The following is a 23,222-nucleotide window of genomic DNA, read 5'->3' as shown; positions in this document are numbered from 1 at the left end:
GAGGAGGAGGAGGAGGAGGAGGAGGAGGAGGAGGAGGAGGAGGAGGAGGAGGAAGGAAAAAGGAAGAAGAAGGAAGAAGGAGGAAAAAGGAAAAGGAGAAGGAGAAGGAAAAGAGGAAGAGGAAGAGGAAGAGGAAGAGGAGGAGGTGAAGGAAGAGGAGGAGGTGGAGGAGGAGGAGGAGAAGTCGTGCATTTTGGGACAGAATGTCTCAAATTGATGGTAGTAAATGAAATTATTAAGGAAGTGAAAGAGGGCTCCAGATGAACTCAGTCATATGTTGAACATGAATAAAGCAAGCAATCTTACAAAAAAAATCCTCAACAGCAGGATGACTCCTAAATTTAATAAAAAAATAGGGAGACTACCAGAAACAGGTGGGGTAGATGGGTAGGAGGAACAGACAGAGAAGTGTTCTGGGAGGTAGGATAGCGTTGCAAATTGGTGGTGGGATAACCACTTTACTACTCTTCACACATCGAAGGACCAATTTCCAAATTACACAGAGCAGTCAGAAAATGAATGAACACAAAAAACAAAAACAACTATTGAAATATGGTGGGAGGAATTCAAAAGGCACTTCTTCAAAGAAGATGTAAAGATGATCAAAAGACATCTGAAGGGTGAATATAATAACTGAGTATTAGGGAAAAGCAATTCAAATAGCAAGGAGATAACATCATACAACACAGAACAGAAACAACAGAACAGGGATCCTGGGATCAGTGGTGGTGGGGGAAATGGGCGCTGGTGGAGGGATGGGTACTCGATCCTTGTATAACTGAAACCTAAGCACAAAAATGTGTAAGCCTACAACTGTACCTCATGGTGTTTAACTAATAAAAATTAAAAGAAAAAAAGAGTACACACTGATTCTAATAATAACAGCCAGAAGATGTGTCAGATCAAGTCTAAAGGTTCGGGTAGGAACCATAGTACACGGATAGGAAACTGGCCTACATGTTGCTGGCCTGCGTCCCATTCCTCACACCCCATACAGTCCCCCCACCATGTCCCGCTGAAAATGGCAAATGAGCAGAGTCAGGATTAAGCCTTGAGCACAGTCAGGTACATTCCCCAAACAAAACAAATAAAATACAAACAAAATAGTTCAAAGGTTTTGTCACAGGACAGGGAGATAGTGCAAAGAACTGCAGTGGGAATCTGGGGTTGGATTTTTAATGTCTGGGGCCAACCCTTGAACACTGAGCTGGGAGAATCCACAGCACTGCAGGGTGTGTCCATAAATGAAAATTTAAAAAGCAACAGCAACAACAAAACAACAAGGGTTTTCCCACAGGTCTCAACTAAAAGGAATGACAACAATTTAAAATGAATCATTTTATCACAAGGTAGTAGCAATCCAGCAAGAAACCCAAGAACTGAACCTAAAATTCCTTTCAAAATAGAAAACTAAATTTTCAAAATACTCCATGGACTATCCAAGAAAATCCTCAACTACATTTGTATATACTGCTTATTGTAGTATTGCTCTTGTCATATATTTCTTTTAGACACTCATTTAATTTTCTGTGTTCTAATTCATCCATTTCCATACTTTTCATTTGATATTTCTTACATTTTTTTCTAGTAGTTGAAAAAGAGTTGACGAGAAAGAGTTATTATCACTCTTTCTTGCTATATAGGACTAAGTTTACCTCTAAGAATAAACATAATGCTATCACAGGGTTTATATGTTAATGTTCTTAGTGCATTAAATCTAGATTTCCTAACATTCAGGTTTTGGTTCCCCTTAGATTGATGGTAGCACTGTAGCACTGTCCTCCCATTGTTCATAGATTTGCTCTCAAGGGCACCAATAACATCTCACAACAAATCGTGAGACTTGTTACTATTTTTGGCATTTTGAATCCGACACTGGGAGCTTGCCAGGCTCCGCTGCAAGGGTGGGATACTCTCGGCAGCTTGCAGGACTCTAGAGAGGGATGAAGTAATTGAGCAAGGCAAACTTTAAAGTACTAGGTTCATAATTATGTTAACATTATCTAACAATGAATCTTTACACAGTTCCAGTTAATATATATAAAGTCCCTGAGGCAGTGTCTGATGGTAGCTCGGGTTATATTTATAAGTATTTTATGCATGTTTTTGATGACAGAATTCTTTTCTCAACAGTTTGTTGTCCTATTACTTTTTATCAGAGAACAGGTGTGCAATGTTTTGATTTTCAGAATTTATCAAGTTGTTTGTGATCTAACAGTTGAATTCTAAAATATTCTTAAATGGATTTAACAGGCTTTCTGCTTAAAAGGTATCGTTTGATCTTTTGCTCAGTTGTTATTCAGATTCTATACACCTTTATTATTTCCTAGTTATATTAGTTTGAAATGTATGAATTAAAATGCAACATTATTTTGCTTCAAATCCTGCATTATAATTTCAGAATACTATAATATATATTGAATACATATTTATTTCTGTTTTAATCTCAGTGTTGATCTTATCTGTTTCTACAATTCTAATAGCTATCATTGAAAAAATTAGGTAAACAAAGGCAGAAAAAAGTACAATAATTTGTCTCGTTTTCATTTTCTGGAAGTTCAGCTCTGGCTAGTATGAAACACGAGTGGACACACACACACACACACACACACACACACCACATAAATAAAAGGAGAAAACTGTCAAATAATTTTCATCATCATTAATCTAGCAAAATGAGTCCGGATAACTCACCATATAGGCCACACTGGGCTGGAAGTATCCATGAGGAGCAGCCCAGGGACCTCAGCTTTCTGAGACTCACTACCTGGAAGAGCATGCTACATTCCTGTGTGTTTTTCCCATGTGACAGCAATGTGAATCTTGCACCCCACACAGGAATACTGGGAGATGGACTGAACACTGCACCTATTCCTGGCTCTCCAAATATATATATATATATATATATATATATATATATATATGTATATGTATGTATATGTATAAAATTTAGATTCTAAACTTCCTTTACACACTTTACGCCATGGAGGGGCATTCGTCTTCTAGAGACTACCCATTTTAAAAAAGAAAATGGCATGTCTTACTGTCAACTCTGGTTAAAAGAGTAAATTTATATCTTCTAGTTCCAATATTACCATCTTAAAATGTTTCCTTTGTTCAGGTTTTGTGATTCACGTCTGGCAGTGCTCATGGACTACTCCTGGCTTGATGCTCAGGGTTCACTCCTGATGGGACTCGGGAACCAAATGGGGTGTCAGAGATCAAACCCAGACTGGCTGCATGCAAAGGAAACACCTTACCTGTTGTACTCCCTCCCCAGTCAGTAAAAATGTTTCTATATTAACAAATATACTTTCTTCATTTTACTCACCATGCAAATTCATAGAAATAAATGTAAATAGTATAACTGTGTCAAAGTCTTATTTTATACAATTAATAAGTGATGTGATTTCTTTAAATAGTTTCTGTAGGATCTACATAAACTGCAAACAACTTCAGATATTATTTTTAACCCTTTCGCTCTTTTAATGCAAACTACTAGAAGTCTTTCTGAAAGCAAAGTGTTATCTACAAAGGACAAAACAGTGTCCATATGGCCTCTGAAAATGATGTATTATTCAAATGTCTTTAACAATAGATTAAATATGTTACTATTATACTACTATGATACTAATGTTATAATATTTCAAAGGTCTTTAACAGTAGGCAAAATAATGTTACTATTATTCTCATCAGCCATGCAAAACAAGATACTGATATCTTATTTTAAGATTTATTTACTGGCTTTCACAGCATCAAAGCTTCAATGTGAATCAGAAATCTGACAGGAGATGGTAAAAACATTCATGTAGCACTGTCCTGTAGCACTGTCCTCCCGTTGTTCATCGATTTGCTCGAGTGGGCACCAGTAACAACTCACAACAAATTGTGAGGCTTGTTGTTACTGTTTTTGGCATATAGAATATGTCATGGGTAGCTTGCCAGGCATTGCCATGCGGGCAAGTTACTCTTGGTAGCTTGCCGGACTCTCCAAGAGGGGCGGAGGAATCAAACTTGGGCCGGCCATGTTGGCTGTGTGCAAGGCAAACACCCTACCCTCTGAGCTATCACTCCAGGCCTCCCCACCCCCCAAAAAATTCATGACTCCTAGTATTTCACAGCAAGTATTTTCTTGAAAAGGAGCTGGAACAGCCCCTTCTTTTACGCATAGCTCTGTATTTCCAACTTTTCTATAAAGCTTTGGAAACAGAAGTCCATTGGGTTATTTTATATAGGCCTTAGTGAAAATAGAGGGAATTGTTGTTGCTTTTCTTTTTCCTCCTTTTAAAATTACGAGAATTTTTGTCTCCTGGACCAGAAACTTCAATGCAACGTTTTAAGGGGGAGATGCCCAGATCAACCTTGGTCCCAGAGTACAGGGTGGAGAAAGAAAGAAATGGAGGGGACTCTAAGAACAGACAGATGAAAAGCAAAGGGGGCTAGATTCAGGGGATCAGATACAAAGGTGGTGATAATGAGTGATAAGCCAAATATCCAAGCCACAGAGTCAACACCATTGAAATCAAGAGACTCACACTAACAACTAAACTTACAAAGTTGTCTGTCAAAAGGTCAGGCTGGGGGTGTGCGGGATATGGGAGGGATCCTGGGAAAACTGGTGGAGAGATTGATACTGGTCGTGGGATAGATGCTGCAATATTCTATGTATAAAAATCAACTATGAACAACTTTGTAAATCATGATGCTTTAATAAAATTAAAAAAAATAATTTGAAGCATCTTACTCAATGGTCACTACAGATAGACGTACATATGTACGTGGGTCTGGTGGGAAGTGCATTAATTTTGGAATATGCATGTTTTACTATGAAAATTCTTCAGGAAACTCAACACAAGGATAACTATAAACTCCTATCTAGGGGCTCAAAGAAACAGAGAAGTGGAGGCACAGATGCCACCAGACACATGCAAGGACCTGAGTTCAGTCAATCCACCAGAACCACAAGCAACTCTCTCCTCCCACCCACTGTATCCCAATGCATAAGATTTGGCTTCTTTGTGTAGAATGACATTGCTTTGTCCTTTCTCCCTTGCCAGGAGGAGCTTAGGTTTATCAGGTTACACTCATCACAGTGCTCCCAAGTCACTCCCATTCCTTTGTTTATCTGTAATCACTTCTCTATGCTCTCTTCCTCAACCAGTTAATCAGCTTTTCCCCCTAATCAGAATCTTAATTTGTAAGGTCAGATCCTTCTAGGACACTGAAATTGTATTGTAAATTAATGTTGCCTTTCTCCTCTCCTTATGTCTTTTGAATAGTTTACTTTAAAGCAATGTCCTTTTTGTATAGATACAGAAAGACTGTTAATATTATGCTTTGTAACTTAGGATTTAATTAGCTTTGAATATTATTCACTCCCGGGCATCTGCTTTCTCGACTTATGCCTCAGTTGCCCTTAGTTCCTAACACTCCAAAAGCAGGGTCCCGACGAGGGATTGAATGGACCCAGGTCAAGTTGTGAGCTACCCTGGCATCGAAATGGGCCAGGCCAAAGTTCCATGATTCTTAACTATAAGTTAAGAGCTTGATCATGGACAGATGCTGTCATGATCCAAAAGTAACGATGAGACTAGGACCCTGCTAGGGATAGGAAAGACTATCTGGCCTGAGCACTGTAGTCTGAGATCGAGATCGTCCTAGGAGAGCAATTCTATAAACTTAATGTTTTTCTTACTGTGTCCATACAAAATGATTAATATTATGAATGCTTATATGTTTGTTGGACAAGAAGAGGAGAAACAGACCCAGGGGATTCCGCTCTAGGGTGGGTCATCCTGCTGAGAGAGTATCTGTCCTAGAAGTGGCTTTCCCTGAGGGAAAGGACTTTACCCCTATTGACTGTGACCACACCTATGTGTAATTGTTACTCCAACCCCTCATGGTTTTGGGATATAACTAGACTGTAAGAGTGGGCTGGGGGATCAGGATCCAGAAGGAGAAGGAAAAAGGGATCTAGATTCAGGATCCAGACTCCAGAAGGAGAAGGAGAAAGGGGGATCCAGATCCAGATTCCAGAGCCAGAAGGAGGATGAAGGGGGATTGAGAAGGAAAATGAAGTAGCATGGGGCAGGAAGAGGCACGAGGAGAATCAGAGGAGAATAGAGATGGGAATGCTGCAATTGACACCAACCAGCCTAGCCCTCTTTTTCTTCCTTCACCTGCCCATTGCCATCGACCTCCCTGGGGCGGGGGAAGCGGCATGAGACTACTGAACGCAGGCTGTGGGGGAGATAGACCATTGTGGTCTTTTTGAGTTTATACAGTTCGTTTGGGCTGGAGTGATAGCACAGCGGTAGGGTGTTCGCCTTACAAGCGGCCAACATGGCCGACCCGAGTTCAATTCCTCCGCCCCTCTCGGAGAGCCCGGCAAGCTACCGAGAGTATTCGATATGCCAGACACGGTAACAACAAAGTCTCCAATGGAGACGTTACTGGGCCCGCTCGAGCAAATCGACGATCAACAGTTCGTTTGAGTTGGAGCCACACCTGGCAATGCTTAAGGCTTACTCTTGGCTCTGCTCTCAAGAGTCACTCCTGGCAGTGCTCGGGGAACTGTATGGGATATTTAGAACTGATTCTGGGTCAGTTGCATGCAAGGCCAGCACCCTACCTGCTGTACTATCTCTCTGGCCTGCATATGGTTTATTATATTTGTCTACTGTTTTGAGGATAAGAATATAAGTTTTGAGGCCCCACCTGGAACTGCTCAGTGATTACTCCAGGCTTTATGCTCAAGGATCACTCCTAAGTGGTTCTTGGGGGACCATGTGGTACTTGGGATTGAACCTGAGCTTCGTGCATACAAACATGTGCCCAGCCCATTAAGCTTCATCTGGCCCAGCCCCTATTTTTTAAAAAGGCATGTTAGAATTTTTGGAAAACATTTCAGCAATATTTTAAAATTCTTAACTCTTTTTTATGATCTAATTAACACAGAAGAAGAAAAATATCATGATAACTTATGTTATGTTTAGCCAAATATCTAGGTATATTAATGTTAACATATGTATGTGACTAGTAGTACTCTTAACATTTACTACCAAAGGTATATGCTGAAGGACAGTGTTTTTTGTTTTGAGAACTATGTGAAATTTTGATTATGAACAAGAATATGAAAATAAATCTGAGGTTATGATTGACGTTAAAATTATCTTACCTAGTTATTACAAGAGAATTTGGTAATAAAATTTAATAAATTCTTGTTAATTACATTAGTAAATTCACTAACTTGGTAAAGAGCATTAGGAATGTGGTGACCATGATAGAATTTAAAAAATAATTGATGAGTTTAAAAAGAAAATAGTTTTGGGGATATGATTCAATGGTTACAGTGTACAATTTGCACATGGGGCTCTTGAGTTTGATACTCTGCACAGAAAATACATGAAAGGAGAGAAAGCCAGAGAGACAGTACAGTGGGGAAGGCACTTTTTGCCTTGAATGTGACCAACCCCAATTTGATTTTTGGCAGTATTTATGTTTTCCTGAGCAACACCAGGAGTGATCCGCGAGAATAGCCAGTAGTAAACCCTGAGTACTTCTGGGTGTAGCCTAAAAGGGGGTGGGATAAGGAAAGAAAAGGAAAAGGGTCGTGAATTAACTTAAAAATGGTAATATATTGATACTGGTGTGATGCATTAAGCACTTTGGGTGGGGTGTAGTAACTTTGTACATTAATGTGATATGTGTTGACAGTACCGATACATATATATGTATATATGTATATATACATTTATATAAACTAATATAGTAAATTTAAAAAATAAGTAAACCAATAACTGTAGCTTAATCTTGAGAAAGAATACTACTGAAAATGATTAAGGCAAGGTATATAAAGAACCAAGTCTTTCTATTTATATTACTTGTGACCTCCACCTTCCAATAATTGCCTTACAATCGATATTACCTTGCAGTCATCATGAAACTTGTTTACACACATATTTGAATTAAATCAAAGCTATCAGAGTGCCTATCAGTTAAATAGCCTCTAAATTCTATAGAAATATATAAGCCACAGAGATAACAACATTGTAAATATGATGCCTAAACTCTAAATACCAAACTGAAAATTGTGCCTGTTCAGAAGACAGGCTGGTGGCTGGGAAAGGCAAGACAACACTGGAGGGACGACTGGTTTCAGAATATTATATCTGGAATCTATTATGAACAACAGCACAAATCACAGTAACTTCACATAGAAATAAAAATTAGGAACAGTATCCCATTGCCTAATTTTTATCCTTTCTATTCCAGAGAGAAGTTAATGACCAAGACTCACTGCCTCTTATTTTTCTTTTCTGAGACAATAAAAACGTTAAACTTTTTGAATGGTGGTGGGAAAATTCGAGCAACATATAATGCCCAACAAAAATGCATCTGGACTGTAGAGTAAACTATGGTGTCATGTCACCCTGGGAGAGGAAGGCTGTTTGTCCCTCTGCCTTTTACCTCTGGTGGTGGTGGCATGGTGGCCACTATCTTTAAGAGCCTAATGGACAGCCAGGTATGAGACTGCAGTGATGAGGCACATGGGGCCTTATGGGATGGGGGATGGAGCCGGCCCTGCTTCCCACCCTGACGGGGCCCCGAGTTGCCACCCATGAATATCTCCTCCGGCTCCCGAACGGCCACGATCCCAGAGGCACAAAAACCAATCTCAGAACCCAATGGCTTTTGGCAATAATTCCTCCAGACTTATTACTAAACTATCAGAAATCCAAAATCGCACAGCCTTGATAATGGCCGTGCAACATCATATACTCTTCATAATCAGCAGTAAAAAACAAATTTCTCTAATAATGCCTTTTTGGCAGGTCTGATTGTTGGGGAAATTCCAAATAATAATGGTGGATCTTTTGTCGTAATATTGAATGTGATCAAAATAGAGAGAAAGGGTAAAGAGGAAATCTGCCACACAGGCAGGGAGAGGGGTGAGGGGTTATACTGGGGTTTTTGGTGGTGGAAAATGTGCACTGGTGAAGGATGGGTATTTGATCATTGTATGACCAACCGAGACTTAAACTGGAAAGCTTTGTGGCTGCTTTCACGGTGATTCAAAAAAAAAAAGTTAAGCTTTGGATTATATGTTAAGTTCTTGAACAGGTGAGTAACTTTCTCTTACACTAGTCCTTCTCTTTCCCAGGAAGGTTGAGAGGAGGAGAGGCAGCCACAAGCCAGTTGGCAAAGTGACACTCTGCGATGCTGCGAATTATGAGGTCTAGTGACAACCATAGCTTCTGCTTCTGTTCCCTAAAAGTTCCCATTCTTCCTGCTTTCACAGGCAATAAGTATTCATTCTCCCCAGAAGCTTTATAGAATGCCTTTGCTTAAACTTTTAAAATATTGTTTTTACATTTTTCTAGTTTCTTCAGAAGGACTAACCTTTAAAGGCTACTTGGTTAACCTTTAGAGGCTACTTGGTAGAGGCCATCATGGCAGACAGTCTCAATTAGATATGTGATCAGATACAATAAGAACCACAACTGGACTCCATTTGTACCATACTGGATGGGAAACATTGAAGTAGCTGGGAGAGGAAAGTGTTCATAAAGAATTTTCACAATTCATCTAGGGGAAAGACACATGTGGGACATGAGGATAGTGTGGGAGGCCAGTTACCCGAGATGAACAATAATAGAAGAGGCTTGCGTGAGCAGCTCGGGGCCCGTGGGGAGATGCTACCTAGAAGAATACCTATGATATTACTTTAGATAATGTTTGTTATTTTAGCTCCTGCATATCTGAAGAGGCATCTCGAGAGAGCCCTAAAGGACAGACCAACTACTGTATCATGGTTTGGCTAATTTTGAGGATCAAGATTCAAGTTTGGAGGTATTTCTAAGATGGCCAATTAGTTCATCCAGGCACAAAGGCCAACCAAAAGTAGACTGGGAGAGAGCAGAAAGAGGTGACTTCTTCCAGGGTCATCTAATGGAACTGGAGGCACTCCCAGTAGTGCTCGATGATTCCCAGCTGAGTGGTAAGGCCACACATGGCAGAAACTGTGAGGGTGTGCAGTGTGAGGAGTCAAACGTGGGTCACAGGTATAGGAGGCACCTGTTTCAGCCTTTTGGGCTACTCCCCAGGTATTATCTATTCATTTTTATTCACATTTATCTTTTTAAGTGTTCATATTATATTTACACATAAAATGTATCTATGTATTCTATTTGGGAGTATGTTCCATTATTTCTTTGCTATGGTTGATTTAGAACTGTTATAAGTACCGGTTTCCAGGACTGCAATTTCATGAGTTATACAGAATTCCCTTTGGAATTAAAATAAAATTAAACTAATGTTTTCAAGTCCTATAAATTCTAGACATAACTCTTTTCTTTACACGTTTGCTTTTCTTGCATATTTGGACACAATTGATGACAACCACATCCAGTTTTAATTTATATATTCTGTAAAATGATCACTATGTATATGTGTCTATTTTTTTTATAAATTGATGGGGACAGAAAACTCAATAATGACTTACATGTATTTTATTCCTTAGAAGCAGTATCTATCCCGATATTATTACCAAATACTTAAAACACAAACATTGTGTAACAGAACTTCTTAACTATTATTTTTATTCTAGCAAAGAATTATCTCATCTCCAAATGAATGCAAACTACAGAGAAAATGAAACAGGGGCAATATCAAAACAAGAGGAGAAAAGCAAGAGGCTCTGAATTTCTCTAGAAGAAAGCAACATCCAAATGTTGTGTGGAGAAAATTCAGTCCTGATGTGGGAACTAGTGTGATGGGTATAGAGAGCAAAGGTTATGGTAGTTGTCAAGAAAATTTTGTTCAGTAGGAACTCTGGCAAGTGATATGAGTCTGATAAGGCATTAAGGTTCCAAGGAAGCTTGAGGGCCCCAACAGTAGGAAACAACCAGGAAGGGCTTGAGGAATACACAGAAGGGAATAGTGGGAGGTATCTGGCTCTAAGAGAATCAGTTATGAAGCTGCTTGTAACTGATAATCTAATCATGTTTTCATTCATCCCTGAAATAGCTTAAATAAGAAAATAAAATTACCTGTGATGTCCTGAATACCGTGGACCACGGATATGGCCTATTCCTCGGCACCCTGGAGTAGGGCAAACAGGTTGACCTGGAAGTATTTTCACAGCATTTGCGCCTTCAGGAAGTAAAAGAACAGATCTTGAAAATATTCTCAGTAAAAACAAAAACAAAAAACAAAGAAGACTAATATATGTAAATGATATTCATTGAGACTTTACAAATTAAAAACAAACACCACTGGAAAAAAGTTATTGAGTACTTGTGAGCTTTTATAAAATAATTTAGCAGAATATATCAGGGATGTAAGTGATAACACTAACAACAACTACTACTGGAGACTGAGAAAAATGAAAAGGTGAAAGAAACAGATAAAAGAACATTCACTGATTCATTTCAGTAAATAATACCTGCACAGGAAATATGGCCATGAACTGAGACAGTGAGAGGATGAGCTCTGTTTTGTGGCTCTACATCATCTTCCCCTATCCCCAAATTCTGGACAAAAAATGAGTTAGCAAATGGGGTGTGGCAAAGAGAAAATAGGATCCTACCCAGGTTTACTCATGCATCTGTGAAAGCTAGAGGAAGAACTGGTCCATGCATAACATAGTGTATCATACCGCATCTGTACTATGCATTTCACATCATAGCGTACGTAATGCCAGGTCTCAGATGAACTGTCCTATTCCAAAGGCAATTCATCTGTATAGATTACCAGTATTAAAATTCCTCTTGCCAGATCTGCTTCACTTTCCAAGATCTAATTTAATCTGCTTGTTCACGAGGACAGAGGCACCCTCTTCATTTTTCAAGCTGTTAATATCACATCCCTAGGATTGGCAGAGTAGTAAATGTCTCCTTTCAACCCAGGATCTTTTCTAGAATATTTTTCTTTAATAATTTTTCATATTTTCTGAAGCTTACTACATAGGGCTTCATCGCTATCAGACGCTGTTCTTGCGTCTGCTTCTGTCATCTTACAACAACCAGGCTCACTCTGAGCTCCTGTCTCCTAGTTCAACCATAACCTCCATCTCCACAGAGTAGGCTGGAACACTGAATATGCTGCCCACTCACCTCATGAATCTATCTCGCACACAAAACCCCTCTGGGTCTTATATCACCTCAAATAGAATTCCAAAATCAATATGCAGACTACCGACTGGATGAAAAATAATATTAAGATCAGAATGCTTGCTAGCTTGATTATCTCAACAGTTGATGATGTTCATAGCATCACTGTTATTCCTCTACTTTTTTCTCTCCTTTTATTATCATTAATTCCCTCTCGTAACTCCCTTCTTAAATCTTAAAACAACTAGAATTTAGACCATTTCCTCTCTGAGTTTTTATCACACGTGGCTTAAGGACAAAAAAAAAAAAACCTGGATCAATTGTACCATATTGCTGCTCTGAGTTCTGCATAACTACATCCTCACGTGGAAAGTAATTATACAACACTGCATATCATATATCACCAGAACCATCTTAAGCATTTTCTGAGGCACTCTGTACTCTTCCACATCTCCACTAACTTCCATTCCTCAACACTCTTAGCAGGACTTTTATTTTGATGAAATGTCACCTCTGACACTTTTTCATTGCTCATCCAAATACCATCACTCACCCTCCTTCTGTTCTATCAGAATGAACGGAACATTTTCCCTGCTCCAGTGAAAAATCATTCACCCTCCCAACCATCTTCCATTACTCAACATCTTAGGTTACTGTATATTCTAATCACTCCTAGACTATTTGAGTGTTTTCTACCAGTGTTCCAACATACTAGTTTTCCCCAATAAAAAAAAAAAAACTAAAGAGAAAATCTACTTAGAACCCGCATTCCTTTTTTAGCTACTTACTCTTCCCTTCACACCCACACTTCGCCAAGAAGTAACCTTTATTTCCTCACATCTCATACTCACTGACACCTTCAATCCTGCCACAGATTAATGACCACTTTCTGTTGAAATTTACTTATTTAGCTTTTTGGGCCACACCCGGCATTACAAATGGGTTACTCTTGGCTCATGCACTTAGGAATTACTCCTGGTGGTGCTCGGAGGACCATATGGGATGCTGGGAATCAAACCTAGGTTGGCCGCATACAAGGCAAACAGCCTAACCTCTGTGCTATCGCTTCAGCCCCGATTAATGACCAGTAATGACCAATAAACTGCATTAACTCCCTTTCCTCATTTTGCCCCACCCTTACATCCATTAATATTTTTATCATGACCATTTATCTTTATATTTAGCATGACCATCTATCTTTATCACTAAAGAAAAGAAATTGGCCTAATCCAAGTCATCATCATCATCTCCAATGCGAAGAATTAATAGACTTTATTTTATTTCTTGCCATCTTTTGTCCATCTTGTAACTACAATGATCTTTCAAAACACAAATCTGGGAGTTGAAGATAGTATAGCATAGTACAGATTGTATAGTTGGGTGTTTGTCTTACATGGGGCCAACTGGGTTCAATGTTCAATACCAGGTACCACATAAAGTGCCCGGAGTCCCGCAAGTAGTGATCCCTGAGCACAGAGCCAGAAGAAAGCTGTGAGCATTGTGGGTGTGGGCTTCAAATATCAAGTTTAAAGAAAACAACAACAAAAAGTCTCTTTTGGGGGGGGGGGTTTGAGGGTGTCACAACCTGTGGTGCTCAGGGCTTACTTCTGACTCTGTGCTCAGGGATCACTACTGGCAGTGCTTGGGATATCTTATGTGGCACCTTGTTCCAAACTCAGGTGGGCCTGTGCAAGGCAAGTGCTTTTATGCTCTACTATCTCTCTGGACCAGCCTTTATTTTTTTCGTTTTTCAGTGGCTTCCATTGTTGTTTGGATAAAATGTAAATTCTTAGCCTGGCAAGGATTCTGATTCCTCTCTAGACCCTCAAATACATCTTCTTTGATTCTTCTCTTTATGTAATATTCTGAATCCATACTGGCTTTTTACTTTACCTTCAAGCTACGGGTCCTTTCACAAATTGGTGTATTTTATGTTGGAATAAAATTCCTATTGGTCTAAATAATTCCTAGATAATCTTTGTACGTCATAGCATATACTTTCTCAGAGAATAGATAATGTCATAGTAGATAGACTAGATAATTATAGCTTCATATTGTCTTAGAGTTATCATAGGTAAATTAGGTAAGTCATAAATCATTAGATAAGTCCTGGACTTAATCCTAGACCAGGATAGACTATATAACCTTATACTAGATAATATTTTAAGTTAGTGCTTACTTTACATCTTTAGGCTAAATCTTAGGAATATTTTAGCTTCTTATTTTATACAACATTTGCCTTAATTAAAAACATAATTAGGGGACAGGATTTTTCAGTACAGTGGATAGAACTCTTGCTTTGTATGTGCTTAACTAGGTTTGGTACCCAGCATCCCATATGGTGCCCCAGTTTCTCCAGGAATGATCCCTGAGCCACATGTAAGCCCTGAGCATTGCCAGGTGTGGTACCCTAAAATACCAACACAATCAAATGATTATTTGTTTAATCTTTCTTTTATTAGAGTATAAGCTATGAGCCTGCATGCATCTCACTGTTGTGTCATTAGTACTTGATGGAATTGAGTATTCCATAGTTGGTCTTCCTTCAAGATGCCACAGTGTAATAGTCTTACATACAAACCAGAAATTTGTATAATAAGAGTATGATTATTCTGAATTAAAATACTGGCTGGAGTTGCATTCTAATGTGTAATGATATCATGCAACTATTTACAACTCAAATATATTTTTATTAAATTAACTGAACAATAAGAACGTATGACTTAGATACTTAAAATGCTCTCAGAACTTTGAAAAATACTGAGGGATAAAAAAAAGATATAAAGGTGCCCTATTAACGGTAGTCTTAAAGGAAAAAAATTAAACAAATTGGAATGTATAATTAAAAATGCAAATAAGGCCCTAGGTAAAAACTATACAGTGCCAGTGAGTAAATCAAATGGAGCTATAAGAAAAGAAATAAACAAAAAATATAAAAATGTTTCCAAAACGTACTTAACATTAGAAAGACCACAAAGGTCTAAAATATAAAATCTACAGACCAACTAATGAAACAGCTGATACTCAGTCAATCAACCCAGGTTTAATCTGATGTGGACATTATAGGAAACTTACAGTGACTATTACTTAGTATTTATTTTGTTAATAAATTGTTGATTAAATCATAAATATTTAAACATAGTTAATTAATAATATCACCAGAACCTTGGTAGGTGTCATAATTTCCACCCTGTTAGCTCTATAAGACAAAACATCATCTCAACTATCATTAAAAGAGTTATTACATTAAAACCACATCAGTGGATGTAACAAAAAGGAGTCAAGAAAAATACACAATAAAAATGGAAGAAATCAACATTTTCCTCTGTAAATTTCGTATGATGAAGTTCAATAGTTTGCTCAATGGTGAATTAGACAGGCCATTACCCATTACGGAAAAGAAGCCTGCAAATTCTAAGGGAACAATGATCAAATCAGCGATTTTCCCTTGAAAATAACTGTATTTTCTGTATTTTCCCCTATGAATACCTCACTTAGAAATTCAGAAAATTAGGTTTCAAGAGAAAATGCCCTTAGTTTGAACTCACTGCCCTTGGAGATCATCCAGGATCATATTATCTTTTCTTGCCCTCCTTATACCACTTTATCTGAAATTATTTTCCTAGTTAATCTATTTATCAGTTATCTTCCTTCACTGCAGTGAGCACACTGATCTCATCTAATTTATTTACCACTATAGCCCTAGCAGCTACTAGGGCAGTGTTTGGCACATATTGCATTTTAAAATGAATAAATAATTATAAAGACAACATTTCTAAGGCTTATTTTGGAATATCCTGACTACAAAGCTGTGAGATAATCACTATTTTGTTCTCATTTCGGAGTTTAGCTAAAATTAACTTCTTATTTTCTATTTCTAAATACTCTAGATAAAGCAATATGAATAACTCTTAATTTAAGAATTTAAAAATAGATATAATGGCAGTTTTCTTTGTAAGGAGGGCAAAAAAAAAAAAAAAAGAAAATGTCGAAAATCATTCCAGTAACAAAAAGTACCAAGGTTGGCTGGGAAAAACAGTTTGAGTTTTAGAAAATAGTGAGGCAAGCAAACATATGACCAGGAAAGAATTAATGTCAGGCAGCAAACATTCACCAAGGAGGAGATGGAGTAAGATATTCCCTGTAACTTCTGTGTCACCTGCGACCTCTTCCTGGATCCCTGTGACTGAGGAACCCACTCCCAATCCCCACTCAAGACCAAAACCATGTGAATATTAATTAGCGTCCATCACCAATTGCAAGGGTCCTTGGGTCTTACATATTCCCTCAAATATGTCTATTTCAACCATAGTATAGAGGGGGATATTTTAAACACTGTATTACAAGACCAGTGAAATAACATCCTACAGGCACAGACACCATTAGACTAAAAGATTATAAGGAGTACTGCTTTCTGAAAAATAACAAATCATATCAGACCTCACATATCTGGTATATGAAACTAAAATCATAGCTCCCCAAAGTATTTAGGAACGATGGTTTCAAAGGTTTTCACCTGCTCTGGCAAAGAGGGACAGACATCCTAGCAAATCACTAAGCTTCAATAAACCTTGAAGGTGATGAGGAACTCAAATCAATCCTCCATACAATGGTCATGGAACTAAAGCAATCACTGAAAGAAAAATTCAACCAATTTAAAGATGATCTAATCTATACAAATGGAATTGAAGGAATTAAAAAAATACAACAGCGAGTCACAGCAACAGAATTCAACATGCAGAAGACTGTATCAGTGATACTGAAGACAAAATATTAGCCATCACCAATGACAAAGTGAAAAGGGAAAAGTGAAAGAATGGAAGAGAATGTAAGATTCTTGATGGATAATGACAAGAGAAATAATCTTCAAGTCATAGGAATACCAGGAGCAGAGGAAGATGATACAGGGGAAGAATAGCTGGTCAAAGAAACAATGGAGCACTTTTCTCCTATCCTGAGAGAGGCTCCTGCACAGATTCTAGAGTCTCGGAAAGTACAAAACAAAATAGGCTCAAACAAAGAAACACTGAGACGCATAAGTAATCAAAAGGCAAAATAAAAAGACAAAAACTGACTACTTAAAGCAGCAACAGAGAAGAAAACCCTCAAATATAAGGGAAACAATGTAAGAATTGCAACGGACCTTCTATGTGACATTTTATAAGCCAAGAAAGAGTGGGATGACATATTCAAAGAACTGACTGAAAAAAAATCAACCTTGCTTCCTAGAGTCCACCAACCTGCAAAAGCTATCGTTTAGACATGAGGAAGGAATAAGAACCTTTTCAAACAAGAACTGGCAGCACTTGTAACAACTAAACCAGTCCTGCAGGAATTATTGAAAGACGTCTTATAAAAAATTACTCTTGTAAAAACAACTATAAACACACACACATACATAAATACACACACACACACAGGGCAACAGAGCCTTTTATGTCAACGATCTCTCTGAATGCCAAAAATTCCCTTATAAAAAGGCAAAGAGTAGTAAGAAAATCTATCCATTTGCTGCCTATAGGAAACACAGGATAAATAAAGACTTAAAAGTAAAAGGATGGAAAACAATCATATAAGCCAATGGAAGACCAAAAAACAAACAAACAAACAAAAAAACAAAAGAAACCTGGGACAGCCATATTTATTTCAGATGAAATTTCATTCAATGTAAAGAAAGTGATTAGAGACATGGGCACTACTTATTGGTCTAGGGATCAATAGATCAAAGAATACTGTCATCAACATTTATGCACCAAACAAGAACTCAGCTGATGGAAACAGAAAGCTAGTGGGATACTTCAACACCTCTTGCTCCCTAAATAGAGCAACTAGACAGAATCTCAGTAGAGACAAGAGTCCTAAACAAGAAACTGAAAGAACTGGGGTAGCCCTGTAGCTCTTCATCCCCCCAAACAAGAATGCACATTCTTCCCTAATGCACAAGAGACATTCTCCAGGACAGATCATATATTAGAGCACAACTCATATATAAACTTACAAATATAGAAATTGTACAAAGTACCTCTCAGATGACAATGCCAAAGTGGAAATTATCTACAGAAAGAAGATGGGGGAAACTTTGAACATTTGGAAGCTAAACAAAACACTGCTAAATAATAATTGGATCAAAAAGGAAATCAAGGAAAAAGTAAGAAAAAAATATTCCTTGAAACTAATGAGGATGATGACACAAGCTACCAGAATCTCTGGGATTCAGCAAAAGCTGTACTCAGGCAGAAATTTATAGCAATGCAGAACTACATTAAAAAGAAGAAAAATCCCAAATCAACAACCGAAATAGACATCTCAAAAAAACCAAAGGAGGAACAATTTCCTATTCTCTCTTTGATTATGTTTTCTCTGCATCTAAAATAATATAAACTGTTTTACTCTATCTTTTCCTCTTTTTCACTTAAGTAAATTTCTTTACTTTTTTAAATTAAAGACCTGAGATTTATAAAGTTCTTGATCGTTGATTTTTGGCATGTAATATTTCACTAATACCAGTCCCACCACCAGCATCAAGTTCCCTCTACCAGTGTTCCCAAATTCCTCCCCACCACACACTCCTCCACAAACCCTACCCCATGAGAAATTATCTCAACTTTATACTATATGGGCTGGAATGATAGCACAGTGGTAGGGCGTTTGCCTTGCGCGCAGCCAGCCCGGCCAAGCCGGGTTCGATTCCTCTGCCCCTCTTGGAAAGCTCGACAAGCTACCGAGAATATCTTGCCCGTGCAGCAAAGCCTGGAAAGCTACCTGTGACGTATTCAATATGCCAAACACAGTAACAACAAGTCTCAAAAATGGAGTCATTGCTGGGTCCGCTCTAGCAAACCGATGAACAACGGGAGGACAGTTTGTTTATACTATATGTACAGATAAATTTCAATACATTCCTCACTGTTCTTAAGGAACCAATAATGTTTCTGTCAGCTGAAACAATGGCTCAGTTCTGGGAGCCAGAGTTGGGGCCACAGTGTGTTGAATAAAAGACCAGTCTGGGAGTTCTCCCGTGAGCCCAAAGTGTGGACAGTCCTTGTGTATCTGTTACTTTGTATATTTGCCTCTTTCTCTGTGACGATGAATGGAGGTCAAGTATGCCAATCTTGATTGGCTTCACTGTGATAAACTACCACTGGAAAAATATTCTTTAAATTGGAGATATCCGAGTAACAGGCCACATTTGAGACCAACATGATTCTTTATGGAACCTGAATCCAATCCCTGGCACCCGAGACCCTTCAGAAGGAATCCCTGAGCACAGAGACAGGAGCAAGCCCTGATCAGAGACGGCTGTGGCCAAAACGAAACTAAACAAAACATGTCACATGAATCCTCATTCAAACAGAATCACAGGGACCCTAAGTGGGTCGGGCTCAGGCACAGTTTTTACAGTTGCCCATCCTATGTCTAATCCCTCCTTTCTTATCAACCAAATACTGAATTATTTCAGTGCAGAAACAGAACAACAAAGAAACAAAATGGTGGCTTATTCAGCCTCTCTCCCCTGATGGGGCCCTTGCCACTGTCCCAGGCAATGCGACCCACGGGGAAGATGGTGTAAGCTGCCTGTTAAATTCCTCTCTTTGTCCTAAAGGAGGGAAGTAAGCTTGTACAGTTTGTCCATTCGCCCTCGCTTTGATCTTCATGAACACAAATGCAAAAGCTCAGGTGCTTTAAAAAACACAAGAACAAAAGCAAAAATGCTTGAGAAAGGAGAGAATAAAAGAAGACAGAGTCTGGATGTAAGACATACCAGAGGGACACTACCACATCTGTGTCTATCATGAGGTGGGGAGGGGGGATGCTCCTTATTTTACACCCAAGATTCAGGTGTTACTTGCAGCTGAAAAAAATCTTTGTGAAAACAGTAATTTTATTTTGTTTTTGTAAAAGTCAAGTAATGTTTGAAGTGAAGAATTGTATTGCTTGCTGACAGGGGCCTACTGTCATTTAAAATATAAAGGGAGGAATCAAGAAATAAAAAAAAGCACTCATCTCTAGAAAATAACAAAGGAAACTAGTCCTTTGATTTCAAAGTGATCCAAAGTGACTGTAAGTGATGTGAATGGAAAGCTCTGTTATCCCACCCAGAATGGGTTAGAGGTTGAGATCATTTACCTCTTTCAAACAGGAAGCAGTTTCCTATCAAAATTGTTATTTAATATAGAGATGAGCCATAATGACAATACTGACATTGATCGAAGCAAATTAAGATGATCTATTCATATAAATATAGATGTGAGCTCCACACTGATATTAGGTAGAACCAAAAATAAGAGTGAAGTAGCAGCATCCCTTTCCTATTTAGGTACTGATTACCCACTGCTAAAGACGTATTCAGTTCAACCTGATTCATTTAGCGACATTAGCTTTGAATAGTAATATCCACTATAAGACATACAGAAGAATAAAGCAAAATTAAATATCAGCGATAAGTCACAAATTAAGATGACCCTTTTCTTCTATTTTTAAAAATGAAAATAGTCACTATGAGTTATTCACATATTTTCAGAGCTATTGTATATATATCCCGAACAAGATAGTATTCAGGGATGAGAGGACATAGCATCCCACCAGAGAAAAGACCTGGATCCTGGAGCTTCCTTTCTGTGTCAAAGACAAGAAGCAGATGAGTAAATGTCAGGCAGTAATGTTATTAGGGAGATACATACAGTGAGGTGTGGAAAAGAAAGTCAAGCATAGAACTACGAATGCTACTCAAGACGGGCCCTTTTTTTGGGGGAGGGGTTACTACACCTAGTGATGCTCATGGGGTTACTCCTGGCTCTGCACCCATGAATTACTCCTGACGGTGCTTGGGGACCATATGGGATGCCTGAAATTGAACCCGGGTTGACTGTCTGCTGTACTATCTGCTGTACTATCACTCCAGCCCCAAGACAGGTCTTTTGGTAAAGATGCTCTGACATTTAAACAAGAGCTGACATGGGGTGAAGGCAGAGATGTGTTAGGACAACAGCAGGAAGTGGAGTTGGGTGGCTGAGTTGAGTCACGGAAATAACAGAAAGGGTGCAAGGAATAAGATCATGTGGAACCTGTGAAGGTCTACTGTGTATTCTGGGCTAGATGTGAACACTGGAAGTACGAGGGTGGAATGAGTCACTGAGAATAATGAGGGTCGATGAGATCCAATTAAACCAAGGCCTGGTCTTTGAGACATGCTGACTTCTGCTCTTGAGGTAGTCTCAGTATGGCTGGACACAGAGAGCACCCGTACCTAGTGTTCAAATCCACAGCCGAGATGAGAACCCAAAGCGAGCAAGCATTAATCTACATGGAGCCAAGAGGCTAAGGAGGCGAGGGAAGAAGGGGCTCGGCAGGAGAAAGTCATCCTACACAGAGCAGGGCCCCGGGCAGGGGCAAGGGGTGGAATGTGGGGGGACTAGTGCCCGGGGCAGTGGCTCTAGGCTCTAGGTGTCCCTGAATGAAGCAGCACACTGGCTGCAGCTGTGGCAGTGGCAGGGGCATGATGCCTGGAACAGGGACGTTTCAGTGACAGACACGAACCAGCTCACTGAAGCTCAAAGAAAAGGGAAAGTAATAGCTGGCTCTGCTTGAGGGATTTTAATATTAAAGGTGGCATGAATGTTTTTACTAAAAAAAGAACATTTATTATCATTTGGAGTTCTGGTGTGAACATGACAGTAGAAGAGAGAAAGGACGAGGTACGATAAGGGGGGATAATTCAAGGAAAAAGTCCACAAGTGAGAACAAAAGGACAAGTCAGTAGCCCCTGTAAGCCTACATTTTTCTCAGAAAATTCTGCAGTGAGGTTATAAACTGAGCATAAGAATGGCACAGCAACATAAATCTCCAGCCAAAAAATAGTAATAATTAAGTCAACACTTCAAGTGTGCCAATGGTCTAGTTTTTTAAAATTAAGTTTTCACTATTTTCATTTTGGATTGAAACTTTTAGATTAATATCTTGTATTTTGTTTTTCGATGTCACACTCTAGAAAATTTATAATAGGGCAGTCTAATAAGATATTGTGAATAAATCTTGAACATTGGATAATGCAAATAGTAAGCACGGATTTCAAATTTAAATTACAGATTAATCAAACTATTCTCCATTTCCTAATAAAATTAATGACAACATATACATATTTTGCATAATAATGAGTTTCTAAAGTAGAAGAAAATACTATAACTAATAAAATAAAATTTAAAAAGATAAAAAATACTATAACTAAATAAGAATATTATTTCTATTAGTTTATAGGCTGTCAGATTTAATAACATAAATAAAATAGAAATTTTTCAGTTTTTAAAATCACTGTCACTGTCACTGACCTCCCGTTGTTCATCGATTTGCTTCAGTGGGCCCAGTAACATTGTGAGACTTGTTACTGTGTTTGGCATATTGAATACGTCATGGGGAGCTTGCTAGGCTTTGCCATAGGGACGAGATACTCTCATTAGCTTGCTGGGCTCTCCGAGAGGGGTAGAGGAATCAAACTCGGGTCAGCCATGTTGGCTATGTGCAAGGCAAACGTCCTACCCACTGTGCTATGGCTACCAGCCCATCACTTATCACTTAATCACTTAACTTCCCGTTAGTCGTCGATTTGCTCGAGCGGGCGCCAGTAACGTCTCCATTTGTCCCTGTCGCGTGCTAGTGTAGCCCAATGGCATCTCTTCGCTCCGGGAACACGGAGGGCCTCAAACCGATCGTTCATGATCTTGACAAAGAAGTCTGACCATCTGGTAGGTGGGCGGCCACGCGGTCTCTTGACATCCCGTGGAATCCAATCAGTAACAGCTCTAGTCCAACGGTCGTCTTTAAATCTCATTACGTGACCAGCCCATCTGATTTTCGACACCTTGGCATATGAGACAGCATCCCTGATCCTTGATCGTCGATGGAAGTCAGAACTCCGGATTCGTTCTCTCATTTGAGTGAAACGTGATATTCCAAGCATAGCTCTTTCTATTCTTCTTTGGGAGACCTGAATGGCGTTCTCATCTTGTTTGCGTAGGGCCCAGGTCTCTGAGGCATATGTTAATGCAGGAAGAACAGTGGAATCAAAGAGATGTGCCCGGAGCCTGAGGTTCTTCGTCCTCTTAGCTATTTCTT

General features: G+C 38.8%; 1 protein-coding gene across 1 annotated transcript in view; it reads right to left on the bottom strand.

Moving 5' to 3' along the window:
* L3MBTL4 (L3MBTL histone methyl-lysine binding protein 4) overlaps positions 1-23,222 on the bottom strand; it is a 328,160-nt gene that overhangs the window by 161,598 nt on the left and 143,340 nt on the right. Inside the window, exon 11 of the mRNA XM_056138437.1 lies at positions 11,052-11,154. Within this exon, the coding sequence (XP_055994412.1) occupies positions 11,052-11,154 (103 nt within the window). The remainder of the gene's footprint in view (positions 1-11,051; positions 11,155-23,222) is intronic.

This window comes from Sorex fumeus, unplaced genomic scaffold (genome assembly GCF_029834395.1).
Source record: "Sorex fumeus unplaced genomic scaffold, SorFum_2.1 ptg000128l, whole genome shotgun sequence".
In the NCBI taxonomy this organism is placed as follows: Eukaryota; Metazoa; Chordata; class Mammalia; order Eulipotyphla; family Soricidae; genus Sorex; species Sorex fumeus.
The sequence above is the reverse complement of the archived record's forward strand: the minus strand, read 5'-3'. Positions and strand labels throughout refer to the sequence as shown.